This window comes from Melospiza melodia, chromosome 2 (assembly GCF_035770615.1).
Source record: "Melospiza melodia melodia isolate bMelMel2 chromosome 2, bMelMel2.pri, whole genome shotgun sequence".
NCBI classification, from domain to species: domain Eukaryota; kingdom Metazoa; phylum Chordata; class Aves; order Passeriformes; family Passerellidae; genus Melospiza; species Melospiza melodia.
Window position 1 is genome coordinate 76,660,266 of NC_086195.1, and position 24,330 is coordinate 76,684,595.

Sequence of the window (24,330 nt, forward strand, 5' to 3'; positions counted from 1 at the left end):
TTTACCACATGGGATCCTGTTTTCTGTGTGTCCATCTGGTTCCACAGCAACTGGAGGTTCTGGCCAATTTTTCCAAGCCAAACTGAAATTCCACAGTTCCTTCTGGTTTTGTGGAAAATAGCAGCTGACTAGAGGAGGAAAAACCCCTTTTGATGGGAAGACAGATTATTCATCCCTGGGCTGGGCTGTGGGGCCAGTGGCTGGTCACCCCACGGGTAACTGCACAGCATTACCCAGCTAGATACCTAAATATAGTATGGGGACATGCATTATGAGGAGCTATAGGAGGAAAAGGAGAGGGGGGGAGGTACTGGGGACTCTCTGGGGCTGTGGGAGGATACAGTGAGCTGCAAGACATAATCCCATGCTGTCCAGAGATGGAAGGATAGGGTCACCAGTAAGCACTCTTCTGTTCTGACACTCCTATTCTGGTTCCTACTCCTCCAATGAAATGACAATCAGAGAGGGAAAACAGAGTCACCAAGCTGTTACCACTAATCAGAAGTCAAGTCTTTCTGTGTTGGGAATGACTTTTTAGGCCTTCTTTGTTAATAAAGGAAAAGCAATACAGATTGCTTTATTTATTTTCACAAGTGACCTGCGAACATGAACTTCACACTGGTTTAACAAAATGCCAGAGCTGCCAGTCAGAACTTTTCATTAACTACCTTCCACTGTTAAAGATTAACTTGCCTTAAGACCAGGGTTTTTTATAAATTATGAAACAATATTTCACCTAAGAAAAGAAGGAGTGCAGGTTAATATGATTTTTATATATCTGAAGACAGTGGAACTTGCCTATGTATTGCAAAGAACAGAATAATCTCCTCTATGACTCAATGATTAAATGTTTCTTGAAGTTAAAATTACAATCATATTACACGCTGAGCAGACAGTGTGTTAAAGAGTAATCTTACCTCTGACCATAAACACCTGGGTGTAACTTGGCAGCTCCTCTGGCTGTGCTGTTAAACTGTGCTTTCTACTACACAGCCATCAATTTGATTGAATGCTGGAGAAGAGTTTAAGGAGCCTGAAAAGACATAAATAGCTAAGGAATCATCTCTGTTCCACCTGCCTCCAGCATATTCTGCTCTTTTTATGTGGGATGTCACAAGTGCAAGCAGGTGCCTTCAGACAACTTTTATCATTGGCTTGTGGTGATAAAAAAAAGCTGCTGTTGTAACTTGTCAAAAAAGCGAACATCATAGAGGAGAAATGTAGCATGTCCTGTTCTGAATAAAAACTGAGAGATAGGCATCAAAGATGCTATTAATTCCACCCAGCCTTATCTGTCTGAAAGGCAGCTACTCTAGGCTAGTTGGGTAGCCTTCTCCTGCAAAGAGATGTTTTCTATGGAGGCTGAAGACACTAGTTTGCTCCAGCATAATCTTTGAGTGAGATGAGATGAGTAATGTTGTGGAAAAGTTCTTCCTTTTCATATATCTAGACAGGAAGCTAAAGCAGTCAGATGACTATCTCCCTCAAATGTCTACCATACCACCCCACTTTAGGCTTACATTTTCTTAGGGATGAAAATGGTGATGGTGCTCCCCATGATGAGGCTTGCAGATTAGTGAAACATCACATTCAATCCTTTACTTTGATTTCCTGGTGGGATCAAAGCCAGTGGGTTTCTCACAGCAATAGCAGCAGCACGGTGGTACTGCTGCTGTCTACAGCAAGTCAGGTGGGCAAGGTTCATGCTGGGGTCACTGCATTGTTATAAAAATACACACAGCAAAAATCTTACTAAATCATGGGAGAGGTGTGTAAAACAGACAAATATGTGAGAATTGGAGAACAGCAGGACAAACCAATACTGAGACCAGGTTCTCAGATATTCCCAGCCATGCACTCAGTATGGCCAACAACTTGGTAGTGTGTTCTGGGCCTGTTTCCAGAACTAAATGTAAAAGAAATACCTGTAGAGGATATGACTGTGACTCTATAAATTTTGTCTGATTTTGTGAGGAGTTTGCATGGCCACAAATTTTGAGGCATCTGGAATTTGCATCTGGCAATAAATGCCAGATGTATGAAAAGCACATGATTTGTATCAGCAGAGCAAAGGTTGTGCTCCATGACCTGGTGGTTGAATCTATTCTTGAACAGGACAAGCCTGATGTGTAAAGGATGTAATTCATAGCTTCAGACAAAGTGGACACTGATGAAATGGTAATTTTTATGCTATAAAGACTGATCAGGGTGATTATCAGGTGAAATAATTTATTCAGACATTGGCACTTCAGAGTGATTTGGTGTCAAAGTACTGTTGTGATATGAAAGGGACAAGGCTACAACAGCCAAAGAAGAGCAGGACAAGAGGCAGGAAAATGCATCTTCTGCACAGTGCAGAAAAGCAAGTGGCTAATGAAAGCTTGTATCTTGCAGATGGAGAGAAGAGAAGCTTGCTCTTTGGAGAGAAAAGAGGCAAAGTACAAACATTGTATGCTGGAGGGATAATAGAATATCAACCTGCAGCTTTCACACCTCAGAAATGTAGAATGCCTTCAACAGATGAAGCAGAAAATAGTGCCATCAACATAAAACTCTTTATTGCCATACTATTAAAAAAAATCCCCCAAACCATCTGGAGAATAAAGTAGTAAATTATTTTGTATAATTTTCACTTATGGGAAAAATGCAATTTTGTTCTAGTATTTGAAAATAAAATTTAAGCTGACATGTTAATTTATTAAAATGCATGAAAAGTATTTTTGAAAACTAGTCCTGTAGCCTATTCCGTAGAGCAGTGTACATACAAACAATTTCTGAGATCTCTGGAATGGTAGTTACTGTCTTTCACTGAATGTAAGAAAGTTTAATGATGCTAACAGTGAAACCAGCTATTACTCTTCATTTCCCTGATAACTTTTTTAGCAACAGGGTCAAACTCCCACTGTTTCAGTCCATGAAAGAAGTAGAATAATCCTGGAAATGAAAAAGAAAAGCGTTATGTTATGGATACAAGAAATAGCTTCATTCTGTCAAATCCCCTTCATACACACAGGAGAGCATCTCTTCATTTCTGTCTTTTGCAGGATGCAGCAATAATGACATTCATCATAGTTTCAGAACTTACGATCTTTCGAACTAAACTGATTTTACATAAAGGCTTATTTCATTTACCTTTCTGTTGAAAAACAGCATCAACTCTCTGACCAATTCCTGGAAATTCATCGATTGTCAGTCTAGGATAACCCTTCTCCATGGACTGGTTGCTTTCATCAAACCTAAATCATATGAAGGGAGACATGCAATTTTCCAGAGTTTAGACTTCAATTCTGCACAGAATTTAGCAGCTTTTAAAATATGCCCACCCATCTGCAATTTAGTTGGTTTCTCTGGGGTTGCAAGAGAAAGTTGTGTTATTTACTTCCACACATGACTGCAGGATGCTGGCCACTGTGTTTTCCAGGAGGTTGTTTCTTGTTTGCTGAGAAAGGTAAACACTTCCAAAGAAGCATCTTAAGTGAGAAAAATGGGAGGAAGACTCACATTTTTGACTCCAGGGATGAGATGTCCCTCCTCTGATGATAAAAGTGTGACAGTGCATGGAAACTGGACGGATTCATTCTTGCCATAGCACATACTTATAGCGTGAATTTTGACTCTTCCTCTCAGACTTTGATAAGATATTGTACATAGTCCTCTACTAGCTGACAAATTTAGATGGTGGCAAGGAATCTGGCTTATTTCTAATACATCAAGTTCTTCCCATGTGAGCCAGGACAATTTTTATGAGATAGGACTAAATTCAGGGGACTTGAAAGGAGAACCTGAACTGTTCTTCCAGATTTGAGGAACCCTCTCAGGGGAAAAAAACCCAAAACAAACCAAGCAAACAAAGCCTTTGTTTCACTTCTCCTTGGATACAAGAAATATTTTTCACAGGCATCTGAGGCTGAGAGAATGAGTTACTAGGTAAGAAATGCGTGTTGTGGTTTACTTCCATGCTGTTGTCTTGTGACCAAGGCAGTAAAAGAACAATGCAAGATATTGTAAACACTCTACCCAAATTAATCAAAACCAAAAAACAGGAAACCACAGGAATCTCAAAATCCAGATGACACTGTATGCATCACTGAGGAACCCCACAGTTAGTCACAATAAAGTCTGTGTGGACCATGCTTGCCCTGGCTCTGTCCTCTGATTGTCTGAGGACCTTTGCAGCCACTGTGCTTGCACACAGAAGGAATCTTTCAGCTTCCCAAAGCTGGCTTCTTTCTTCCCCTGCCTGCTCTTTGGGTATCAAGACTCACTCATGCCAGTTTGGGAATAGGATTTGGAGGGAACCTACAGTTACCTGAAAGGTCTGCTTTCTCTTTTATCACAGGTTCACTTTAATTTTTATTCAGATTATATTTGAGTTATTAATAGGAAAACATTTGTCAATTCTTCTTACCTCCAGTACTTGTCACCTATGAAAAAGTCTGTCTTCCCTGTATTTTTATTATAAACAGCTGCATCAACTCTCTTGACACCTTTAGGGAAGCCCAGTGTGTTGATATTCTTTGGATAACCAAGCAACACCTGATATCTGCTGATAACCCAGAATTTGTTGCCTGATAAGACAAATTAAAATATTTAGTTTTGCCAGACATTTTCAGACATTAAATTACAAAATGCATTCCTTAATTGTAGGTTGTAGGAAAATAGATGAAATATTATGAGTTTTTATTTTTACTTATTTGAAAAATGTATTTTATGCAGACATCCCTTCTGCCCACATCATTAAATTACGAAAAAAAATTAGAGAAAATCTCATACTTCACCTTTGAAAAGCAGGATCTGATCTTTTGTGTTCTCGTATGCAGCTTCAATACCAGGAGGCAGATTTGGCCAGAAGGCCGAAATTAATTCACGTTCAGCCTCTGAGTTATCAGGATATACCCGCCATAAGTGCCTGATTTAAATATGAAACAGGTTTGCAGTACATAACAAACCACAGAAACTTCTGTGTGTGCAAAAGAATGTGAGCAACATTGTGACTTACAAGCTCTTTCTTGTCAGTGGAGCTACCTGGCTTGATGTGTCAGAAAGGAAATAAGTCCCCGGACTGGGAAGTGTCTGGTTTTTTTTATTCTATCTTCATGCTGGCATTTCATTGATACTGATTGATAAATGATCAGTTATAAGCAGTTGAATATTTCAAGTTGTCCCTGTACTGTATAGTGAGAGGTTTATAGGAGCCCAGGTAGAACTTACTGTAACCTCTTCAGCAGATAAATTCCCCAGATGATTTTGGGCTTGCAGAGGGGATTGAAGGAGAGATTGGTTCAACTGTATGGTCAAATGTACTTATTTCCTAGTTTGTTAGTTACTTAGATTAGTAAAATTAGGTCACAACTGAGTGCAACCATCTATGTGTGCATTTGGGAATAAGGTCTCATTGGGATTGAGTTTTTTTCTGGAAAAACATGAAGCCATTTTTTTCAGGGGATCCTGTAAAATATTAATACAACTAATATCTGCTAAAACTTTCATTTCCATGAATTGAAATACTTTTTTCTCATTGTAAATGCTGTAAACATGTGAACCACAAAAGTATTCAGTCTTTGTATAAATCAAGAAAAATTAAACCCCATGCAGACAAATGTCACATCAGTATTTACCTGCCCTTTAGAAAAATGATTTCTTGTCGGAGTGTAGTTACAGCATCAAAAGATATCTGGGAGCCACAGATTTCAGGCGAGGTAGGGGTGGTTGGCCTTTTATCTGGGGCATTTGGTGGGGATCCTGAGGGAGAAATTTTGGAAAGATTACACCTAATTGTAGAAATATTAAGGTTTCCACACCTCGCTTTTTTAAAATATTATGTGAATATGATTAAGTTTATGGTGAAACATTGTGAAAGAGATTATTTCTCCTCTGCTTACTTTTTTTTTAAAGCCATGGATTTACTCACCATAAATTGATTGAATGCCACTTATATCATCTGGAGAGAGGGGAAATTCACTGGGGCTGACGTAGGCATAATTGGGGAACATGAGAGCTCTCTGATCATTAGAATGGGAGAGACCCAGGGCATGGCCAAACTCATGAGCAGCAACAAGGAACAAGTTGAACCCTTATGAAATGGATAGAGAGAAGAGATCAGTCAAACTTTACTCTGTGAATGGCTGATATGATCACAGCATCAGGCTATTGCTCAGACACAGTTTTCATACAGTATATTGACCTTCACTAGGAATGCATCTAGGTGAACATATTTTTTGCATAAGACAAGATTGTGGTCTTCCCTCAGTAGAAGGGGGAGGCTTTTGACCCTCTTGCTTTCTGTTAGCTACTGAAAGTGTGCGTGTGTCATGAGCAGATATCTGGAGGTGAGTGTGGGTGCAGCTCTTTGGAATGTCCTGGCAGGGTTTCCTGGCTGAGGAAGAACAGATTGGATAGTGAGTCAGATCAAACTAACAGCTCTCCAGGGCAAGGCAGGAGGACACACTTTGTGCTCACCGCAGGTATCAAAGTGTCACTCTGTGTGTCACTCTCCCTCCTACAAACCTGAGAAGGAAAGGTGAGATCATGAATGGACAAGGAAAAATAAAATAGCAGCAGAATGCTTTACCTTTTTACCATTGGGACTTTAAAGCATACGGTTTCTTAAGAGATTTATGAAACAAAATAAATTTTTAAAATATTATGCTTCTGCATGTTTATTCTCAGTCAAATATGTTAACCAAATAAAGAAATAAAAATGAAATTTCCTTCAACATGCGTCTCTCCAAGTAAGATGCCTTTCTGAATTAGGGAAGAATGATCATCTGTCCTGCAGACCAAGATCCAGAAATGTCAACAGATTTAATGAAGAGCACAAGTCTGTGGCAGAGGAGAGGACTGGTCATGGATTGCCCAAGAAAGGCTGGCTGAAGCCAAGATATTCATTTCTCAAGAACCCAAACAAAATAAAATCTCATTTTTTCCACACATATTTCCAGTCAGTCCTCCCCTCTCACGAGTCTTCTGAGTGCTCCAAGTTCTGCAATGTCTGGCTGCTGGAGCTGGGCTGCTGAGGAACAGCAGAAAACATGTGGTTGACCCATTCAGTCCCAGTGTGGGGAGAACATCACATTTTATCATGTGACATGTCCAGCACTCATCCCTCTCTTTTTTTTCCCACTTTAATAAACCCACAGTCTCCTCCTTGTGCAGTGGTTTTACAGCACTTTGTTCATTAGTGCCTTGCTCTTCCTGACCTCAGTTCTCGTGTTGCAGCTTTCCACCCCAAAAAGTGGATGAGAAAAGGGTCTAAAGTAGCAGAGGGTAATGCGCCAGAGGCAGTAGGTGCTGTACAGCCAGCCTGGAGGCTGAGCACAGCAGACATCCCCAGACAGATTGAGCCTGGGCACTCAGTGTTCCCCTCTCTGCTGCCAACTGTTGAACCTACCCTGGAATTTTTAGTCAGCTCTTCATTATCCCTGGTGGATGTATTGATTTTTAGGTAGTGGGGATGTCCTCTGAGGGCTCCTGCAAAGCACAGGCTACGGTAGTGCCAGGCCTGGTGTGCACCAGAGGGGAAAAGAGAAAGATTTTATCAAGGCTTGTGAAATTCTGGGTCACCACCAGTCCCCAGGTAACAGTGCTGTGTCTGTGGCATTGCTACCTGAAAAGAATTGTCCTGTTGGTATTTTTACCAACAGGACTAATTAGGGACTAATTAAGGACTAGAGTAGATCAAGGTGTTTATGTCTGTGTCACTGTAAGTATCCCTGTTAGTGAACAGCCTGCAATATCTGTGGAGAGTCTGGTTCAAGCGTGGCTTAAAGAAAGAGGCCATGAAGGTATACAGCTGATGGGAAAGTAAAAGGCAGCTGTAAAACAGCAGTTCCCAGGCTTGATTTTGTAAATAACTAGGCTCTCAGACACCTTTTCTATAAACAGCAGGATTCTCAGACAGTCTTCCCATAACAGGCAAAACATTCTGTCCTTGGGCTCTCTGGGAACAGATAGCTGCTCTGGGAAACAGATATGAAGGTTTTGAGAACTTTTCATATCACAGTGAGAACGCTGGTCCTGTTTTCAATAAACAAACCACAGGTATTGTAAAACAAAAGGAGGGGCTAGAGTTTTCTCTGTAACCTATTGTGAGCTCGAGTTTTGCAATATGCATGAAGTTAATTAACACTATTATAAAGGCTGACTGATTTGATCAATAAATCGGAGTCGTTGCTGATCAACAACAAGATGGGTTGGCTCCCTTCGCTTTCAACAAATATCCTCAAACTGCTCTTATAGTTAGTACAGTGTTTCATCTCAGTCTCTTCCTTCACTTAAATAAAATCAGAATGAAATTTATTCATCTGCATAACACTTTATAAACCAGTTTTGAACCTACCAGCTGAGCCTGTGGTCCAGTCTTCATCCTCGTCAAAGTGCACATCACCGCCTAAACCATTGCCAGGTGGAAAGGCGTGAGCCAGAACTCCAAGGGGGCCATCAAAATAGCGAGGGCAATGTCCATGAACTAAATAACATGAAGTTGATACAACACTAAGCTTAGATAATGACTATTGAAAAATATATTAATTAATTTTAGCATTGAGTGCAGTATTCATTTTACCTTTGGTCCCAAAAGCAATCATCATATCTGCTATTCCCCTATGAATGCGAGTGAAAATCAGCGGGGTGACAGCACTCCACACTTTAAATGCCTTCTCAACTGCTTTATCCACATCCTCCTTGCACATATCTGGTGTGTAGTTCACAATTCTACAGTTATGAGAATTCAAGCATAATATTTAGTATTTGCAGAAAAAGGAAAATCCCTAACATGGTTAAGAAGATGAACATAAAATAAAGAAACAATCTAACCTGTAAACAAATAGTTCCCAAGATTCATCTTGGGCTGAGCGAGTTTGATATGTAAATACAGAGTGTGTTTGAGTGTGTATGTGATAACTGTCCAACATGGCTTTTTCATAATAGTTGTGTACACATTATTGATTTTTTTCTTAAAATGGGCCTTAGCCAGGAGGTTTCCCCTTGAGCATGAGGAAAGTTGTCTCCTCAGATTTCTGTGACTACTCCACTGTTGTCTCAGCAATTTTAAAGGTATAAAGATATAAATTTTGTCCAGGGTGCAATTGATGTTTCTGTTTGGCTTACAGAATATTTGTCAGGAGTGATACATGACAGGCAAAATACTATGGTTGAACCAGTAAATGTAAAATACTCAGCTTGATTTTCAGAAATTCTTCTCAGAAGCATGCCTGGCTAACAGCTGAGGAGAGAGAAACTTTTTTGTATTCCCAACAGGAAACAATTGCTATAGAAGTTATATTTAAGTATAACAAATTTGGATACCCACAAATCTAAAATTTAAACTCAAAAAGTAATTATACTACCTGTATGTCAGTTTGGTTTTTTTCCATCCAGGCAGGGTGAAGCCATAGAGACCCACATCAGGAACCCCACACCTGGGTTTCTTCATCATTTCCAATGTCTCATTATCCAGTTTTCCCGTCACTTTCAAACCAAAAAATTGTTGCATTTTCTGGAGTTTTTCAGCTGCAGATTCAGCATTTATTTTCCATCCAAGTTGATTTGGATCTGGCTCAACAGCATAGAATTTATTCAAGTAGTTCTAGTGAAAAAAAAAGCGACATGTTTCCCATTTTGATCTGTTTCTTGAACAAATAAATACCTTCAGACTGATATTATTTGTGTAGGTTGCTGGCAAAACTTTCCTGTGATTTTGGAGCACAACAGATGTTTTCATGACGATCATAGCTAAACAGAAACAGACAACATTGTCCTGACTCTTATTAACTTGACATTTTCAGTTTGTACAGATTTATCCTACTTTAATATAAAGTTCGAGCAGCAGAGCTCTATGCAGTAGCATTGTCTCAGAAATGCAGCAAGTCTAAAAATAGAGGGCTCATTAGATCCCAGATACGGACAACGCAGTTACCTGCACAAGCTTTGCATCTTCTTCATTGTCTTTCTCTGGGTGGAAGGGAAGAGCGCTAGAAACAGCTGTGCATATCACAAGCCAAAGTGAAAGAGCCTTCATTTTTACTCTCATCCCTGTCCTGGCAGGAGAGCTGTCTGCTTTCTGCTCCATGCGCCTCCTTTCTCGTGTCCCAGTTTGTATGGTTATGGGGTGCTCTGGAGAGTCAGCTGTAGACTGACTCAGAGCTCATCATGCTCTGATTCCCCCCACACAAGTTATAACACTGTGCAGACTAACACAATAAAACTTAATTGAGCCCATCCGACTTCACAGTCATCTGAAGTCAGTTGGGATTTGAATCTGTCTAAGCAGATTGGCAACCCTTTCAAAACTGGCACACAATTTCAGTTATTTTACACTGACTTTGACAAACCTGAGCAATTTCTTGCCAGATTAAGTGGTGGGCAAATGCAAAACCTTTTAAGTTGTCCCAACACACCTGTGTGAATTGGGACCACCAAATGTCAGGGTACTCTACATTCTCCACCTAGAAAATGGGAATTGTGCATGAGGTATGAATCCCATAAAAAAAGAAAACAGAACAGACTTTGGGAGAAATGACTGTAAGCAGAATATTTTCTTTTCAAATTGATTTATGATGGAAAATGCCAATTCCTTACCCACCTCTTTCTGGCAATTTTTTAAAACAGTGTGTTTCTTTTAAATTATTCTGGTGGAATCCAAAATATGCATAAATGAGCATTATAAATTGAGCCTAACGAATGTGAATACTCTTATATTTCTCTGTCTATCTATCTATCTATCTATCTATCTATCTATCTATCTATCTATCTATCTATCTATCTATCTATCTATCTATCTATCTATCTTTCTGCCATTTCATCACTAAAGGTTTTTTTCAGTTTAACCACATTAGCCACAGGGCATATGATTATTTCCTGTCTTAAGTAATTCAGAATAGGGGAAGTTTCAAGAGTCACACAAGCTATGACAAATTATGGGATTTCACCCAGTTCCAGCCAAGCACCTTCCTCTTCCACTGGCAGCAAAGGGAGATGAAGGTGTGTAGCACCCCCGAGGAGCTCTCACAGCACATACTCAGCTTTTACAAAACTGTTGAAAGAAATGCCTTCACATTGGACCGTGGCTTTTTCAGGAAACCCATGCTTCTGGTTTTTGGCTTTTTTGCTGTCCCTTCCAGCCAAATTTTCTCCAGCTGGAGGCATTAATGGTGAATTTTTTCATCCCGATATCCTCGTTGTTAGACTTGTTGTTAAAGGCGTTTCTCAGATGCTTAAAAAAACCCAAAACAACAAACTCTTCTCTTGATTATTATAATTGCATTGTATGGGCCCCATTCAGTTCTGTCTTTATTTTACCATATTGATTAGATTTTTTGTTGATATAATGCAGATTTAGACAGCTACATAACAGACACCCATGTTGTGAACAATTAGGAATTTTGAGTCCCTGCTGTTGTAGTGTTAAGGTCATGACCATGCTGCAGCACTATTTCTGGTTCCTTGGATGCTCTGTGAAACACTGTCAGTACTACTGATGTGATAGACAGTCAGCTTTCTCAGTTAAAACAGGGGTCACATTGCTGCTGCCTTCTCAGAGGAGAAAAGAAGTCATGGGGTAGTTCAATAGCTACCAACTCTAATAAATGTCAAAGATAAGCATTAGGAAACCGTAAGCAGAAGCTACTTTATACAGCTTCTTCTTTTCCCAGACCCCAAGGCCAGCTACAGACGTGCTTGTGAAACATCACTTGTGAACATTTTCCGGTCTCTCTCCCTTGGGCAGTGGGAACTGGCTGCTGAGTTGTGTAGATCGCCACGTTGCAAAACCCTGGTAGTGCTTTCTGTGATGTGTATCTCCATCATTTGTCACTCAAATGTCTTCTGAGCAAACACAAATGTTAGCTGAAACTAAAAATATAGTCCAAATTAGAGATTTCAACTTCTCTAGATTGAATGAAGCCACCATAGATGACCCTATTTTAAGTTAGTTGGTTGAATCACTCTCCAGAGGTAAGTATTTCTCTGTTTTCTGTAGAAGAAAGCTTCATTAATAAATGCATAAAGTTAGATGAGCTGATCTTAACCTAGCTGCTCTTATTGTCTCTATCCTTCACTGCTACATGGCAGACAGCTCTGGGGATCTGATAGCCAGCCACAGTGGGAAGCAAGAAAAACACTTTTCCCAGTTCATATCAAATCTGCCCATAGTTCTTGATTTTCCTATAAAATTAAATTCATGTCAACTGAAACATGTTTTCCAAAAATGTATTCTAGTGCCATGGGAAAATATGTTTGGCGCAAAAGCCCTGAACAGCATCTGTCTTTTGTGACATATGCATGAACGTAATCCAACTGTAGCACCTCTAGCTTTGAAATGTTTGAGACAAACAAATATATCAATTTAAAAATGTAAGACAGATCTCTAAAAAGAAAGCCACACTGGTGGCTGCGATCCAGAACCTAGAGGGGACCTGTGGCTTGTAGACTGGTAGTTGGAAACCAGCTGGAAACCTTCAGGCACCTTAATGGCCACTGCTCCTCAGGCTCAAACCTTCCACAGAGCCAATGAAATTGAATTTTCACTCAGCCTGGGTGAAATACGTGAAGGCAAAGGCAAATGGTCCATGTACTGTCTTTGACTCTTGATGGACTTCTAACAGACTGCAGTGTGTGAGGGCAGTACCCAACCATGCCAACACAGGTCCCTAGGGACTGTGTAGTCTCTTTGGGCCTTTGGGAAGTGATGGGCTCACAGGAGTCCTGTTCCATACCTGCATGGGTTACTAGGAGACCTTACAGAACTGCAAATGTACTAAACACATTTAGGGAATTGAATTCCTGGCTGGGCAAATCTATCTTTCTGATGATATGGGCAACAATTACACACACCACCTGTAGCAAGGCCCTGGGGAGGGGTACAGTACTTTAACGTAGTACAGTAATTAGCAAATAGAGGTAAACTTATTAAAAGGCAAAAAGAAAATGACAGGCAATTTTATGGACAAAACACCCTAATTTTTCTAATTCCTGAAAGCTTGCTTTGTGCCTGAAGGAAGACAAGAGCAGCTGGCACCAGATGGGCCCTCCTCCTCATGGTGTGGCAGGTGTGGAGCAATTGCTGCACTCCACAGCAGAGGAAATGGGCTCTCACACAAGCACAGGGCAGATTTCTCATGAAGGAATCACTTCATGTAGAGCTCTCATCTTCCTGTTCATGGGAAATTCACAAAGTGAATTTCAAAACTGCATCTGGCAACTAAAATTCGGACAGGATGCGAAAAGGCACGGACTAAAAATATTGCATTAGAAACTTCATCCTATTTTTAACTTCTTCATATTCCATAGCCTGTAAATTACCCTTTATCTCTCTTTCCTCTAAAACATGATCACCACCTTACCCCTCATCTCCCATTTAACTTTTTCACTGCCCCATGACTGCTCACCACTATTTTCTTCTAGAGAGGACTAGCATTCTGCTCTAAATCTGAGAAGCTCTTTTGACATCACCTCAAGATCCTGTGCTTTTACTTAATATGTGCAGGGAATATATGCCTCCAGTTTTTATTTTTTGAATATAAATTGTTCTAGTAAGAAATATTATCTTTGCTTGTAAATCTTGTGTTATATTTGTAGACCATTTCTGCTAAAAAAAGCAGAACACAACACAAAGAATTTAGATTAGTATACTTTTTTTTTTATTTAATTGTAATTAAAACCCTTTTTTATTTAATTGTAATTCAGTAGCACTGGCTTACACAAGAAAATATGATTCAATACCATTGCTGGTGAGGTTTGATATTAAAGAACCAGTATCTATAACACCATGTGAGAACTGGATTCACATAAATTAACTTCTTAAATAAAGCTTTTGATTTGCTGCAATTTTTTTATTATTTTGCAATATTTTCTTAGGTTTTATAAAGTATATGATCAAATTAATTTTCAATTATACAGTTACTTATCTTTGAATAATATTGAGACTGATCTATACTGAATTTAATAAAAATAAGAACTACTAACTCGGTTCTGTATTTATGAAGGATAAAATTTAATACCCTTTTAATAGACAGATAAGTATTATGACACTACACATTATTTCCTCAAAATATAGTAACTTTTATTACTCTAACCTTCAACCTTCCTCTGAAGCCCGTTGAATTATGCAGATATAACATCTAATAAATTTTGTTCTGTTCATATGGCTTCTAATGATATCAGCTGAGCTATAAAAGACTGAAGAGAATGTGAAGAACCCTTCAAACACCATTTTAATTGAGGGTTTTTGCAGAAAATGTAGTTAAGCTGGAAATCAAGCGGTCCTTTTTATGATTCTTTCTATCAGAGGTATTTTTGGCCAAGAATTTTAATCTTTTAGGCAAACTTCTTGATTCTCTAAACTGCTGGAATGACGTGGGATTTAGTAAGTACTGGAGTAGTAAGAGAGTAGAAAGAGCCTTGATTGCAGAAGTTTATCTGTTCATTACATGACGAACAGGTGATATATGTTCATTATATGATGGCTACCTTTGAGAGCAAGTGACGTGTTTCTTATCTCAGAGGTCATTTCTAATCTAAATTTGTGCATTTCTGGACTTGAAACCAGTTCCTAAACCCCAAAATTTGAGAATATTCCTTCTCCCCTAACCCCCTGCCCTCTTCCCATCGTCGTAAAGATGAACACCCTGGAGAGTAGTCTAAGAGGGGAAGTAGGGGAAAGAGGAACAGAAAGTGGAATTAGATCTGTACACTGATGATAATGAGCCCCAACTAATTAACCATCAGATTTTCATCAGGGTTTGTGAGGACTGGGGGGTTCAGAGACAAGTGTGTCCTCCTTTCTCTGTCTTTGTGAAAAAACCTGACATTTCCTGCCAGAATACATTTTTTAGTGTTTGAAAGTTAGACTTGCATCTTGAGCATCAGGGCAAAAACAACATCAGGAACAAAACTATATGAGAAACATAATTTATTAGGAAACTTGACTGTAACAGGAGAAGTTGTGATAAATTATATAAATTTATTTTACTTAAAATAAATAATTATTAAGAGTATACTGCCATAGAATTTGAACAGAAATCCTTTCTGACCTGAGAATCATGAAATGCTGAAAAGTGCAGCAGATAAAAACATACAATGTGCACATGGAAAAACATTGCAATTAACAATTAAACCAGCTGGTGCTCTTCATTTTTCGAACAATCCGTTTGGCATGAGGATCAAACTGGAACTGGGTTGTTCCATGGAAGAAATACACATAGCCTAGAAGTAAAATTTAATCCAATTATATTTCATTTGGAAAAAAAAAAAAAACGACTATAGACAGTACATGTATACCAGATATTTTTCATTTTCTCTTCATTAAGGTTATAGCAGCTTTTTGAAAAAAAATATTCTACTTGTAGAAGCCGAAATATTCACATAAGCACAGCTTAAAGGTAAGTTTCACTCACCATCTTTCCGGAAAGCAGCATCAACCCTGCCAATGTTTCCAAAGTCAGAGACTATTTTCCTGGGATACCCATGATCCATGGATTTTTTATTTTCATCGTATCTTAGAAGAAGAAATGTCATTAGAATTTATGAGGAAGCAGACATTATTTTGAAAGTTAAAAGCAAATTCTTACATGCAACTCTACTGTTACTAAGAAGTCTCATAGAGATTAACTTAAGTAGCTTTTGATTCTTCTTATCAAGTTTCTCTTGGAGATTTCACTAAGATTTGAAAATTCTGTCTATGGTAAAGTTTGTCACAATGTTTCCAGGGACCCTGGGAAGCACAGCTCAGAAATTTATTTTTGTATTTCTGGACTAGGAGAGCCCTGGCCATGACTTGCACATAAAATGAATTTCTATTTCAAGGATATCCAGTTCAAGATAAAAACAGAACATAAAATTGCGGAGAAGACAGTAGCACAGTCCTGAACCATAGTTGAATTAGTGTCACTAATTCAAGTGAATTAGTGTCACTAATTAGTGTCAAGATGGACTTGAAAAAATTGCTCTCTGAAATTTGTCATGAGCTTCAATTAGAAACATAAGCAACTTTAAAATTGGAGAATACTTGTAATTACTTCATAGAGGAATTGATTTACAGCACTTTGCACTGATTATTCATTTTGTTTGAAAAGTGAATTAAAAGTGGATGCTATCACAGCATAGCACAAAAAAGCAGAACTGTTGTGGAGGAAAAGTGAGCAATCTATTAGAAATTGACTCTTTTTTAATTGGGTAGCTTTTCATTCAGGTGAAAGTACTTATAATCCTGCTACAGGAGTCTAATGTTTTGGGAAAAAAATCCTGATGAAAGGGTGATATTTTCTAGGAAATTCCTAATTATTTTTTTAAATCCAAAGAAACACATCTAAATTTCTGGAATATGCCTGGTTTAAACATCAATCCACTCCAGCTATATAGCAATACATCAGTCCCCAGAGAAATGAAAGCATGTCTTCTGGTAAATGAACATGAGATCTTACCTCCAGTATCTGTCAGCTACAAAGAAGTATGTTTTCCCTGTGGCTTCATCGTTGTAAGCTGCATTAACCCTTTTGACAGTCTTTGGGAGCCCAAAGCGATAGATTGGTTTGGGGTAGCCAGGTAGAACATCATATCCCCTGATGACCCAATATTTATCCTCTGAAAAATAGGAGCAAGTTTCATTTGCTTTTGCTATTTATAAAAGCATTTACTTGTGCTTTAGATGTCTGGAAAACAATGTGTCTAGACCTCAGTATTTTTCCTTTCAGTTTACTACTTTAGAAAATGTTTCTAATTCTTACACTGGGACTACGTAATGAAGACAGTGGAAATGGCTTTTCTTTTTATGAGTAAAACATTACAATCATGAGGTGTGTTGGATAGCGCTTTCCCCAGAATGAAAAAAAAATGAATATAAGGTGTTTTTCGGGAAAACACCTTGGGGAGGGCTGAAGGTTGATGAGTTAAACCACTGACCTTGGATTGGGATATTGAATTTGGTAAATTCCTGCAATATGCTATTTGATTATAGAGCTATGTAATGTTTTGAAAACTATGCAATGTGCATCAAATCAAACTATTAAGAAAAGCACATGTCTAATCAAAATGCTCTGGTAATTTTAGATGCAAGGAGCATATGGTAATAAGTAATGTATATGGTAATAGGTCATGCACTAGAGCAATTGCATATTGAATTCATCTGAGATATTTGAAGGGTATTTGAGACCTTGAAAAAGAAGGACTGATTGTTATTTCAGTGAACAATTTTTCTCTCACAGTACAATTTTCCTCCAACATTTTTTTTTCTCTTTTCTTTTTCCAAAGTACAACAAATACTAATAAACATATCAGTAACTGTAATATAAAAATGCCTGCATTTATCAAATGAGTTCAGTAAAAATCCTTCTGCACAAAACGAAGTGCTGTTACCTGAAGACAGCCAGACCTGAAAAAGGGTAGCTCTTTTCATAACTTTTTTTTTTCAGGGCATTAACTATAACAGAGGGGAAATTTTTCTAGAGGATGACTTCTGGAGATCTGTTACAGCAATATGACCCTTTGGTAATTATTTTCAGAATTGTAAGATTATCTGTTCAATTTCCTTAAAAACACTTTAACTTCTGTAACTGTATAGTTTATAAGAAGCAGGAAGTAAAAGGTCAGAAAAAGTGGAGACCTTCTGATTAAAATACCTTTAAAAATTGTAATTTCATCTGTTTCAATGTTTTCATAAGCAGCTTGAATTCCTGATGGTAACCTTGGCCAGAACAGTGAGATAAAATTGAGCTCTGTCTCTGTCCTTTCGGGATGCTTGCGCAGCATGTATCTGTTTTAAAGAAAATTTAAGCCATAAAATAATTCCACTCCTATCAAAAATTCAAAATAAATATTATAGTTTCTGGAGTACAACAGAGAGGAGATGTAAATACCCCTGTCCACTGAGTGTAAAAGAAATCTGGAGCAAGGACATTAGTAATTTTAGCACCTCAATTATGTGCTAAAATTTCAGCAAATTGAATATGAGACCTTCTGCTTCTCTGTAGGGCAATAAGGCTCAGACATCCTTCTCCCTGGTAGTGCTTTCCCTTTTGTCCCTGCTCCTGTACTGAGGATGAGTGTGGGACCCATGGACACACTGCTGACAGATACATGAGTGCTCTTGCTTTGCTGTTTGTTTGAATCAGTTTCAGAGATAAGTGTGTCACAGTGACGGGCACAGTGATAGAATAGTTGGTAAACAACATACAAGCTCCTGTCACCTTCCCTTGTCTTGTCAAATAGGGCCCTTCAGATTAATGATCTGAGAAGGATCTTCTAGTGATTCTTCTCTTTGTATTACATTCCAAAAGGACAGTTTTCCCTCAAGGATTTTTTTTAACTACTGAATATTTAAAAAAAACAACGTGTATGCTTATTGTTGTTACCTGCCCTTGAAGAAGAATATTTCTCCACGCAGAGTAGTAATAGCATCAAATGTCAAATTTGGGTCACAAGCTTCTGGAGTCACAGGTCCTGTTGGCTGCACAGCAACATTAGACCGTCCTGTAGGATGAGCATTTATAATTTATTGTGGAGAAATATAAGGAGAGTGTTCAAAAGCTCTCTGAGGACCCAGAAAACATGTTTTATACAGAAGGAAAAAGGATATAATTTCAAAGTAAGAGTCTGTCATTAAATGCAGAATTATAATATTGATAAAACCAGTTGTGTTCCTCTTTTCAAAATGAGATTTTTTCTGAACTGGACTTCAGCTGAAGTAAGCTTCCAGGAATTTTCTCCCTTTTGTTATCCATTTTTCAGAAACTGATAAACTTCCTGTTTTGATGGAATGTTAAATACCTTCATTTTACCATTTTACCAGCCTCCCAAGTAGAAATATTAAATAAATATATTATTTCTTACCATAGATGGCCTGAATTCCATCAATGTCATCCTGAGGAAGACGGAATTCACTGGGGTCAGTGTAGGAGTAAGTTGGATACATCAGTGCTCCAGGATCATTTGAATGAGACAGACCCAGTGAATGGCCAAGCTCATGGGCAAGAACAATGAACAAATTGTAGCCTGTAGGATGAAAACCATATGAAACATAAAATCTGTTTCAATACTCAGCACAACTGACTAAGCGGGAAACTAGTATACACTAGAGGTACAAGAGAGACTGTAAGTAATCCTATCATCATAAAAACACAAAAATATTGTTACAGAAGACCTGTATGAGTATGTAAAGAATTTCTGGCCTTAATTGTGTTCTCATTGTCATCTCTCTAGTGTCCTTTTGTCTTAAGCATGAGTTGTTTCCCCTGCTATCACATACATTGTTCACATCAAGGATCATGCCCATGACGAGGGATTGTTGGCAGTGATCCAACAGAAAAAAGAACTTAAAAACAAACAATGAGATTACAGTTTCGGTGATAATTGGAGCACCCTAGTTAGCACTAAACTTTGAAATGTTAGGTTAAGAAAAAGAAATAATTTGCCTTCAGAAGTCTACCAACAGATTTCCCTGTATCCAAATTTTAGTTTTCCTCTGAACAAAAAAGTATTTTAAAGTGCTGACCTTAAAATCATTATGAAACGTTACGATGTAAATATTTATATGCCATTATAAATGCCACTATGATCTAAAAATCAATTTTCTGCAAGTTCATGCCTAAAAGTGGCAGTAAAAAACAACGACAAAGGGAAAGCAATTATAAATTAAAAGCTCTGTCTCTTTTTCTCACTTTTCTGCCTGTAGGGAGGCTCATGAAATAGTAAACATCATGTGAGGTAAGACCGTGTGAGTTTAAAACTATACAGATTCAGCTACAAAACTTACCTCTTCCATCTTTTGTCCAAGCTTCTTCCTCATCCATATGCACATCTCCACCAAGACCTTCACCAGGCTGGAATGCATGAGCCAGCTGTCCATTGGGACCATCAAAAGGAGAATTGTCACGGTGGTCTAAATTAAAGAGGGAAAAAATTAGTTAAAGTCCTGAATTACTCCCATAACTTCAGATGGGTATTTAATATGCTGCATTATCACTGTTACCTCTATAAGCAAAAGAGATCATTATATCTGCTACTTTGTCCTCAACCCTTTGGAATGTCAACGGTGTCACGTTGCTCCAGACATTGAGAGCTTTTCTGATGGCTTCATCTACATCAGCTCGTCTCATCTTTGGGGTGTAATTCAAAACCCTTCAAAGAAAACCCAGCACATAATAAATACATTGCTTAGGAGATATTTGAAATTTCAGCATTTTAGCTGAAATACAATTACTTGAGAAAAAAATCAAAAATCTTAGATGTAGTATCTTTTGTGAATGAAAATTAATAAAGACTTTGTTTTAGATACTGCCTTCTAAAGTATCTGTTTTCTTCCAGAAATCACTAAATCACTCCATATGTCCATATATGAAATAATATGATTCCTTCAGACTCCCCCATCCCAAAGTTGATGTGCTAGATTTTTTTGAACCAGATAAGGAAAGGTTACCTGTATGTCAGATTATTTCTTTTCCATTTGGGATTCCCTGGTGTGAACGCATATCGCTGCACATCAGGTACACCACATCTGGGTTTTTTCATCACCTCCAATGTGTCAAGATCAGGTCTTCCAGTCACTTCTAGTCCAAAGAATGACTGCATTTCCCTGAGCTTTGCAGCAAGGGGGTTTTCACCACTGCTTCTTAAGTGGGGATGGGGATCCTTTTGAAGGTCATAGAAATTCTGTAGATAACTCTGAATCAGAGTTAAAAAAAAAAAAAAAAAAAAAAAAGAGAGCATTGTGACTTATCAGTACTGCTTTTGGTTACACTTAAATTTACTAAGTAATCTTAAACTATTCCCATATTGACATGCCCTGTGTTTACCAGGACCAACAACAACCTTTTTTCTTCAGTACAGTTTTCCTATAGTTTTCTGAATTGTTTGTTTCATTGATGAAATATATCAAGAAATGTCTTGAAAAGTCTAATATTTACTATTGATAACTAATTCTACATTATTTACTGCTATCAATTACTCTACATTAAAGCTTACAAGGAAGTTTATAACTGGTCTCATGCAAGGAAATTGAGGCTGGCGATGAGACTCCACACAGCTGGGACTCCCACTGAAGCAGCTGAGAGTAAGACTTGGTGAATCATGCCTTTTATTTTTAGCTACAGATAAATTCTGATACTAGAAACTCAGGCCTTCCTACTGAATTTCAAGAATTTTGTCTACAACAAATTATGTTGTGTCTGTGTTAGTTCCCTTTTTCCAAAATATTCTGTAAGAGATCTCTTCAGCCAAAACACGGAAAAACATGCCTGCTTCAAGCAAGTTTCCTTCCTTATATTATTAAGACCAGTCATATCACAAGTTTCAAAGCACATTCTGAAAAGTAAATTGCTGCTGAATTTGACTGTTCCAGCTAGAACTCACATCTCAGTAGTTTTGTTATTACTTTACTGGCAACACCAAAAATGAAGTATATCATATTCAGATGACTTCTGAGTAAATATGTTCCTTGCAATTTGCACACACTTTCGAGGCTGATAGGAAAAACTTTCTCCTAAAACCTCTCCAAAATGGTACATCTTTAGTTTCCACCCATATTCTGTGAATTGCAGTTATAGTTATCTCTCAGAATACCTTATGTTTCCCTTAGATATGCACTGAAAAAATACTTACCTCTACAAGCTGTAGGGTTTTTCCTTCATCTTCTGCTTCTGGAGCCACAGGAAATGCGGAGGAGATGGCCACATAAAGCGACAGGAGAATTGCAAAGGTCTTCATCCTCATCTAAGGCTGTGTGCCTCAGTTTCACTCTTGAGCTACTGAGCACACTTCTCAGCTGTGTTTATATAGCTGATAATAAATCTGTGACAGCCTGACTCATGCTGTATAATATCCTCTGATTAGTAAAAATGATGCATAGCAGTTTCATCATCAGGTAGTGACGCAAGGTGTTTAACTAATATTACTATCCTTATTTTGCCCAAGTCTCCTGATTTGTGCAATTTTATAGCATATTTAACAAATAAGGAAATGTTTTTCAGGTAAGATGTTGAGCTACATTTCATATGGTTTTTTTGAATCATGAATTTAGACTATTTATGGCACAAGGTTTTGACAAACTGGAGAAATAATGAGAAATGAGATTTACGAGCAACTTAATAAATTGTATGATAATTATTCAAATTATGCTACATATGCTGCACATGATTTAATCTTAAATAGACTATATAATATCATGTAACAATATGTAATATCAAGATAAAAATGACAGTACAAAGAACCAATCTTTTTTATGGAATAACCAGCAGCATAACTCCAGGAAGACTGTCATCTAACAGTTATCTAACAGTTCTATCTAAAGCAATCTTATGATATTAGCAGAAGTGAGTGCTAAAATGATTAAATGTTTTTTTACCGATATTAACAATTTTGGTCATGCTACTGGAATGCATAATCTGGGTTCCCATTTGTATGGTAAGTAACATTTCTACTCTTGCCAGCATGGATAACCCTCTGCTGGAATAGTGTGTTTTGATTCAGGCAGAGTGAGATGATAGAGAAGACACCATGAAGGACAACAGGAGTTTTTATCAGTGTGGAAAAAGAAGATTAAAGTAGCCATTTTTATGCTGTGTTCACTGTCTTGTAGAAGGAAGAGTGAGATGAACAATGATAAAAGCTGGTAAATATAAGGAAGTATTTAAAAAAAATTTCACAGCCTCCAGTCTCCAAGACCCTAGTGTGGTCTTAAACAAGAGTGATGAAGTTTATATATGGAGTTGGGGATTCAGCTGCCTGAAGATTAGTGTTATTTGAAATTCTCTAGGGAATCACAAATGATCATCATTTTCTTTGGAAGGATGCAGGTAGCCATAGCTCCTGTGCCATGGCAGCCAGCCCTGGGTGGGTGTCTCAAGTACAGGCAAACGAGTCATGAGGTGAAATCTGCTTTAAGTGTTCTGTTGTGTTGATATCTGTAAGTTATTTCGGTCTTCAAGTTCCCCTATTTTGGACAATGAATTCTAGAGAGTGATTCAACTGACCACACGACACGGACTTCTGGATGAGAAGAACTGCTCTTCATGCTACATTGACTGTATTGGCCAGGTCCCTAACAGTGGTAAGAAGAGTTTAAATATCCTGGACAGTATAGACTCCTAAACTGAGGAAAACATTTCTAACTGCAAGCATCAGAGTAATTGGCCTGAAAGGGATGTGTGTTTGCTAACTCTGCAGGCTGTCAGGTACAGGCTGAACATCTTTCAGGATGGTTTTGATGCTTCTGTTCTTATTGGAGGTAAAGATCCTCCTTGTAAACCTTAAAAGAGAAACAGTAAATGTTAGTGTGAGAGTGAGAAATACAAATAAATATCATTATTTTAATTATGTTGGGAAATTCTTGACTTACTTTCCCAAATATAATGAAAAAGAATCTATTTCATATGAGATGCTACACTCACTGTAGTGTATCACCCCCTAATTGCATCTAGGTTCAGTAGAGCGTACATCACTCGTGGGAAAAGTAAATTGCCTTATACCTTCCAATGCAAGTTACACAGTTTGCCTGGAGTGACTGATTGAAGCTAATACAGGACACTTCAAAAGCAGAAGCTGGGATTTTAGATGACTAGGAAAAGAATACCTCAAAGGGTACAGTTGTTGTAGACTAAAGAAATTCAACTTCATGGTTTATAATCCAAGGAGACTTAATTACTGGTTATTCTTACTCCATCTTGAGACATGTAGAAACAGAATTTTGTGTTTTGGATACTTCTCCAAAGATCTAGCTACAGCTTGAAGGATTTTGGGATTTGTGAAATGCTGCTTAACTTCTCCAACTCACTTTCTAGACTAGTCTTATGACCCTGTAAATTTTTCTTGTTCCTGTGTTTCTTTAGGATGGTTAATATTGTTCCTGATTCAATACCTTCACTTCTTATTTTTTTTCCATAAGAAGTAGCTAGCTTCTTGTTTCTTTTATCTTTTCCTTTTTATTTTCTGAAGGCATCATAGACATGTTTAAATAGACACATGCAAACAAGGGAAGCACATTAATCAGATGCATCTGGTGGCTGAGACAGGAACATAAAGAAATCCTGTGGCTTTCACGGAGTTTCTTCTGCTTTGCAGATTTCTGTGCAGGATCTGTGGCCATATTTTAATGTGATCAAGAGGATACTGAGTTGAGCAGAGGGTCAGAGAGGACTCTTGGATTTTTTTTTTTTGACACTTTAAATAAATTACTTTCCAAGGCAGCAAGTGGAAGGACTAGATAATCCTGGACTCCAGCACTAGCTGTGGGAGCTCTGTAAATTTGAGGAGTAAAAACTGTAAGCAGTATCAGGAAGAGGAAAGAGAAGCAGTGGTGTCCCCTTCTCTCGGGAATTTCCATGGTGATGGGTTACAAAGTCATCT

General features: G+C 38.0%; 2 protein-coding genes across 3 annotated transcripts; both read right to left on the reverse strand.

Annotated features, from left to right (window-relative positions):
• Positions 1–2,391: 2,391 nt before the first annotated feature.
• LOC134415167 (matrix metalloproteinase-27-like) lies at positions 2,392–10,158 on the reverse strand. The gene is made up of 10 exons (XM_063150466.1): positions 9,917–10,158; positions 9,348–9,586; positions 8,564–8,712; positions 8,339–8,467; positions 5,912–6,073; positions 5,619–5,742; positions 4,779–4,909; positions 4,409–4,568; positions 3,133–3,236; positions 2,392–2,934 (listed from the first exon to the last, which is right to left on the reverse strand). The coding sequence occupies exons 1-10, from the start codon at positions 10,067–10,069 to the stop codon at positions 2,834–2,836; spliced, it is 1,452 nt and encodes a 483-aa protein (XP_063006536.1). The 5' UTR covers positions 10,070–10,158; the 3' UTR covers positions 2,392–2,833.
• Positions 10,159–15,100: 4,942 nt separating this feature from the next.
• LOC134415168 (interstitial collagenase-like) lies at positions 15,101–23,802 on the reverse strand. 2 transcript variants are annotated; one of them, XM_063150469.1, is made up of 10 exons: positions 23,792–23,802; positions 20,408–20,668; positions 19,961–20,109; positions 19,745–19,870; positions 18,823–18,984; positions 18,345–18,462; positions 17,613–17,746; positions 16,419–16,578; positions 15,393–15,493; positions 15,101–15,201 (listed from the first exon to the last, which is right to left on the reverse strand). In XM_063150469.1, the coding sequence occupies exons 2-10, from the start codon at positions 20,557–20,559 to the stop codon at positions 15,101–15,103; spliced, it is 1,203 nt and encodes a 400-aa protein (XP_063006539.1). In that variant the 5' UTR covers positions 20,560–20,668; positions 23,792–23,802. The 2 variants fall into 2 exon arrangements, with proteins under 2 accessions (XP_063006539.1, XP_063006538.1); XM_063150468.1 differs by lacking the exon at positions 23,792–23,802 and adding an exon at positions 21,589–21,699 and having other exon boundaries at positions 20,408–20,652.
• Between the last annotated feature and the right edge of the window lie 528 nt (positions 23,803–24,330).

Bases quoted from the DNA above. Each gene is read 5' to 3' on its own strand.
- LOC134415167 (XM_063150466.1), bottom strand. From the start codon at position 10,069: ATGGAGCAGAAAGCAGACAGCTCTCCTGCCAGGACAGGGATGAGAGTA. The intron at 4,910-5,618 runs GTAAATACTGAT...TATTTAAATCAG, and splicing joins ATCATTTTTCTAAAGGGCAG to GCACTTATGGCGGGTATATC. The intron at 3,237-4,408 runs GTAAGAAGAATT...CATATGATTTAG, and splicing joins ATAGGTGACAAGTACTGGAG to GTTTGATGAAAGCAACCAGT.
- LOC134415168 (XM_063150468.1), bottom strand. From the start codon at position 21,699: ATGAGGATGAAGACCTTTGCAATTCTCCTGTCGCTTTATGTGGCCATC. The intron at 18,463-18,822 runs GTAAGAAATAAT...CTCATCCTACAG, and splicing joins TGGAATTCAGGCCATCTATG to GACGGTCTAATGTTGCTGTG. The intron at 15,494-16,418 runs GTAAGATCTCAT...TCTTCTTCTAAG, and splicing joins GTAGCTGACAGATACTGGAG to ATACGATGAAAATAAAAAAT.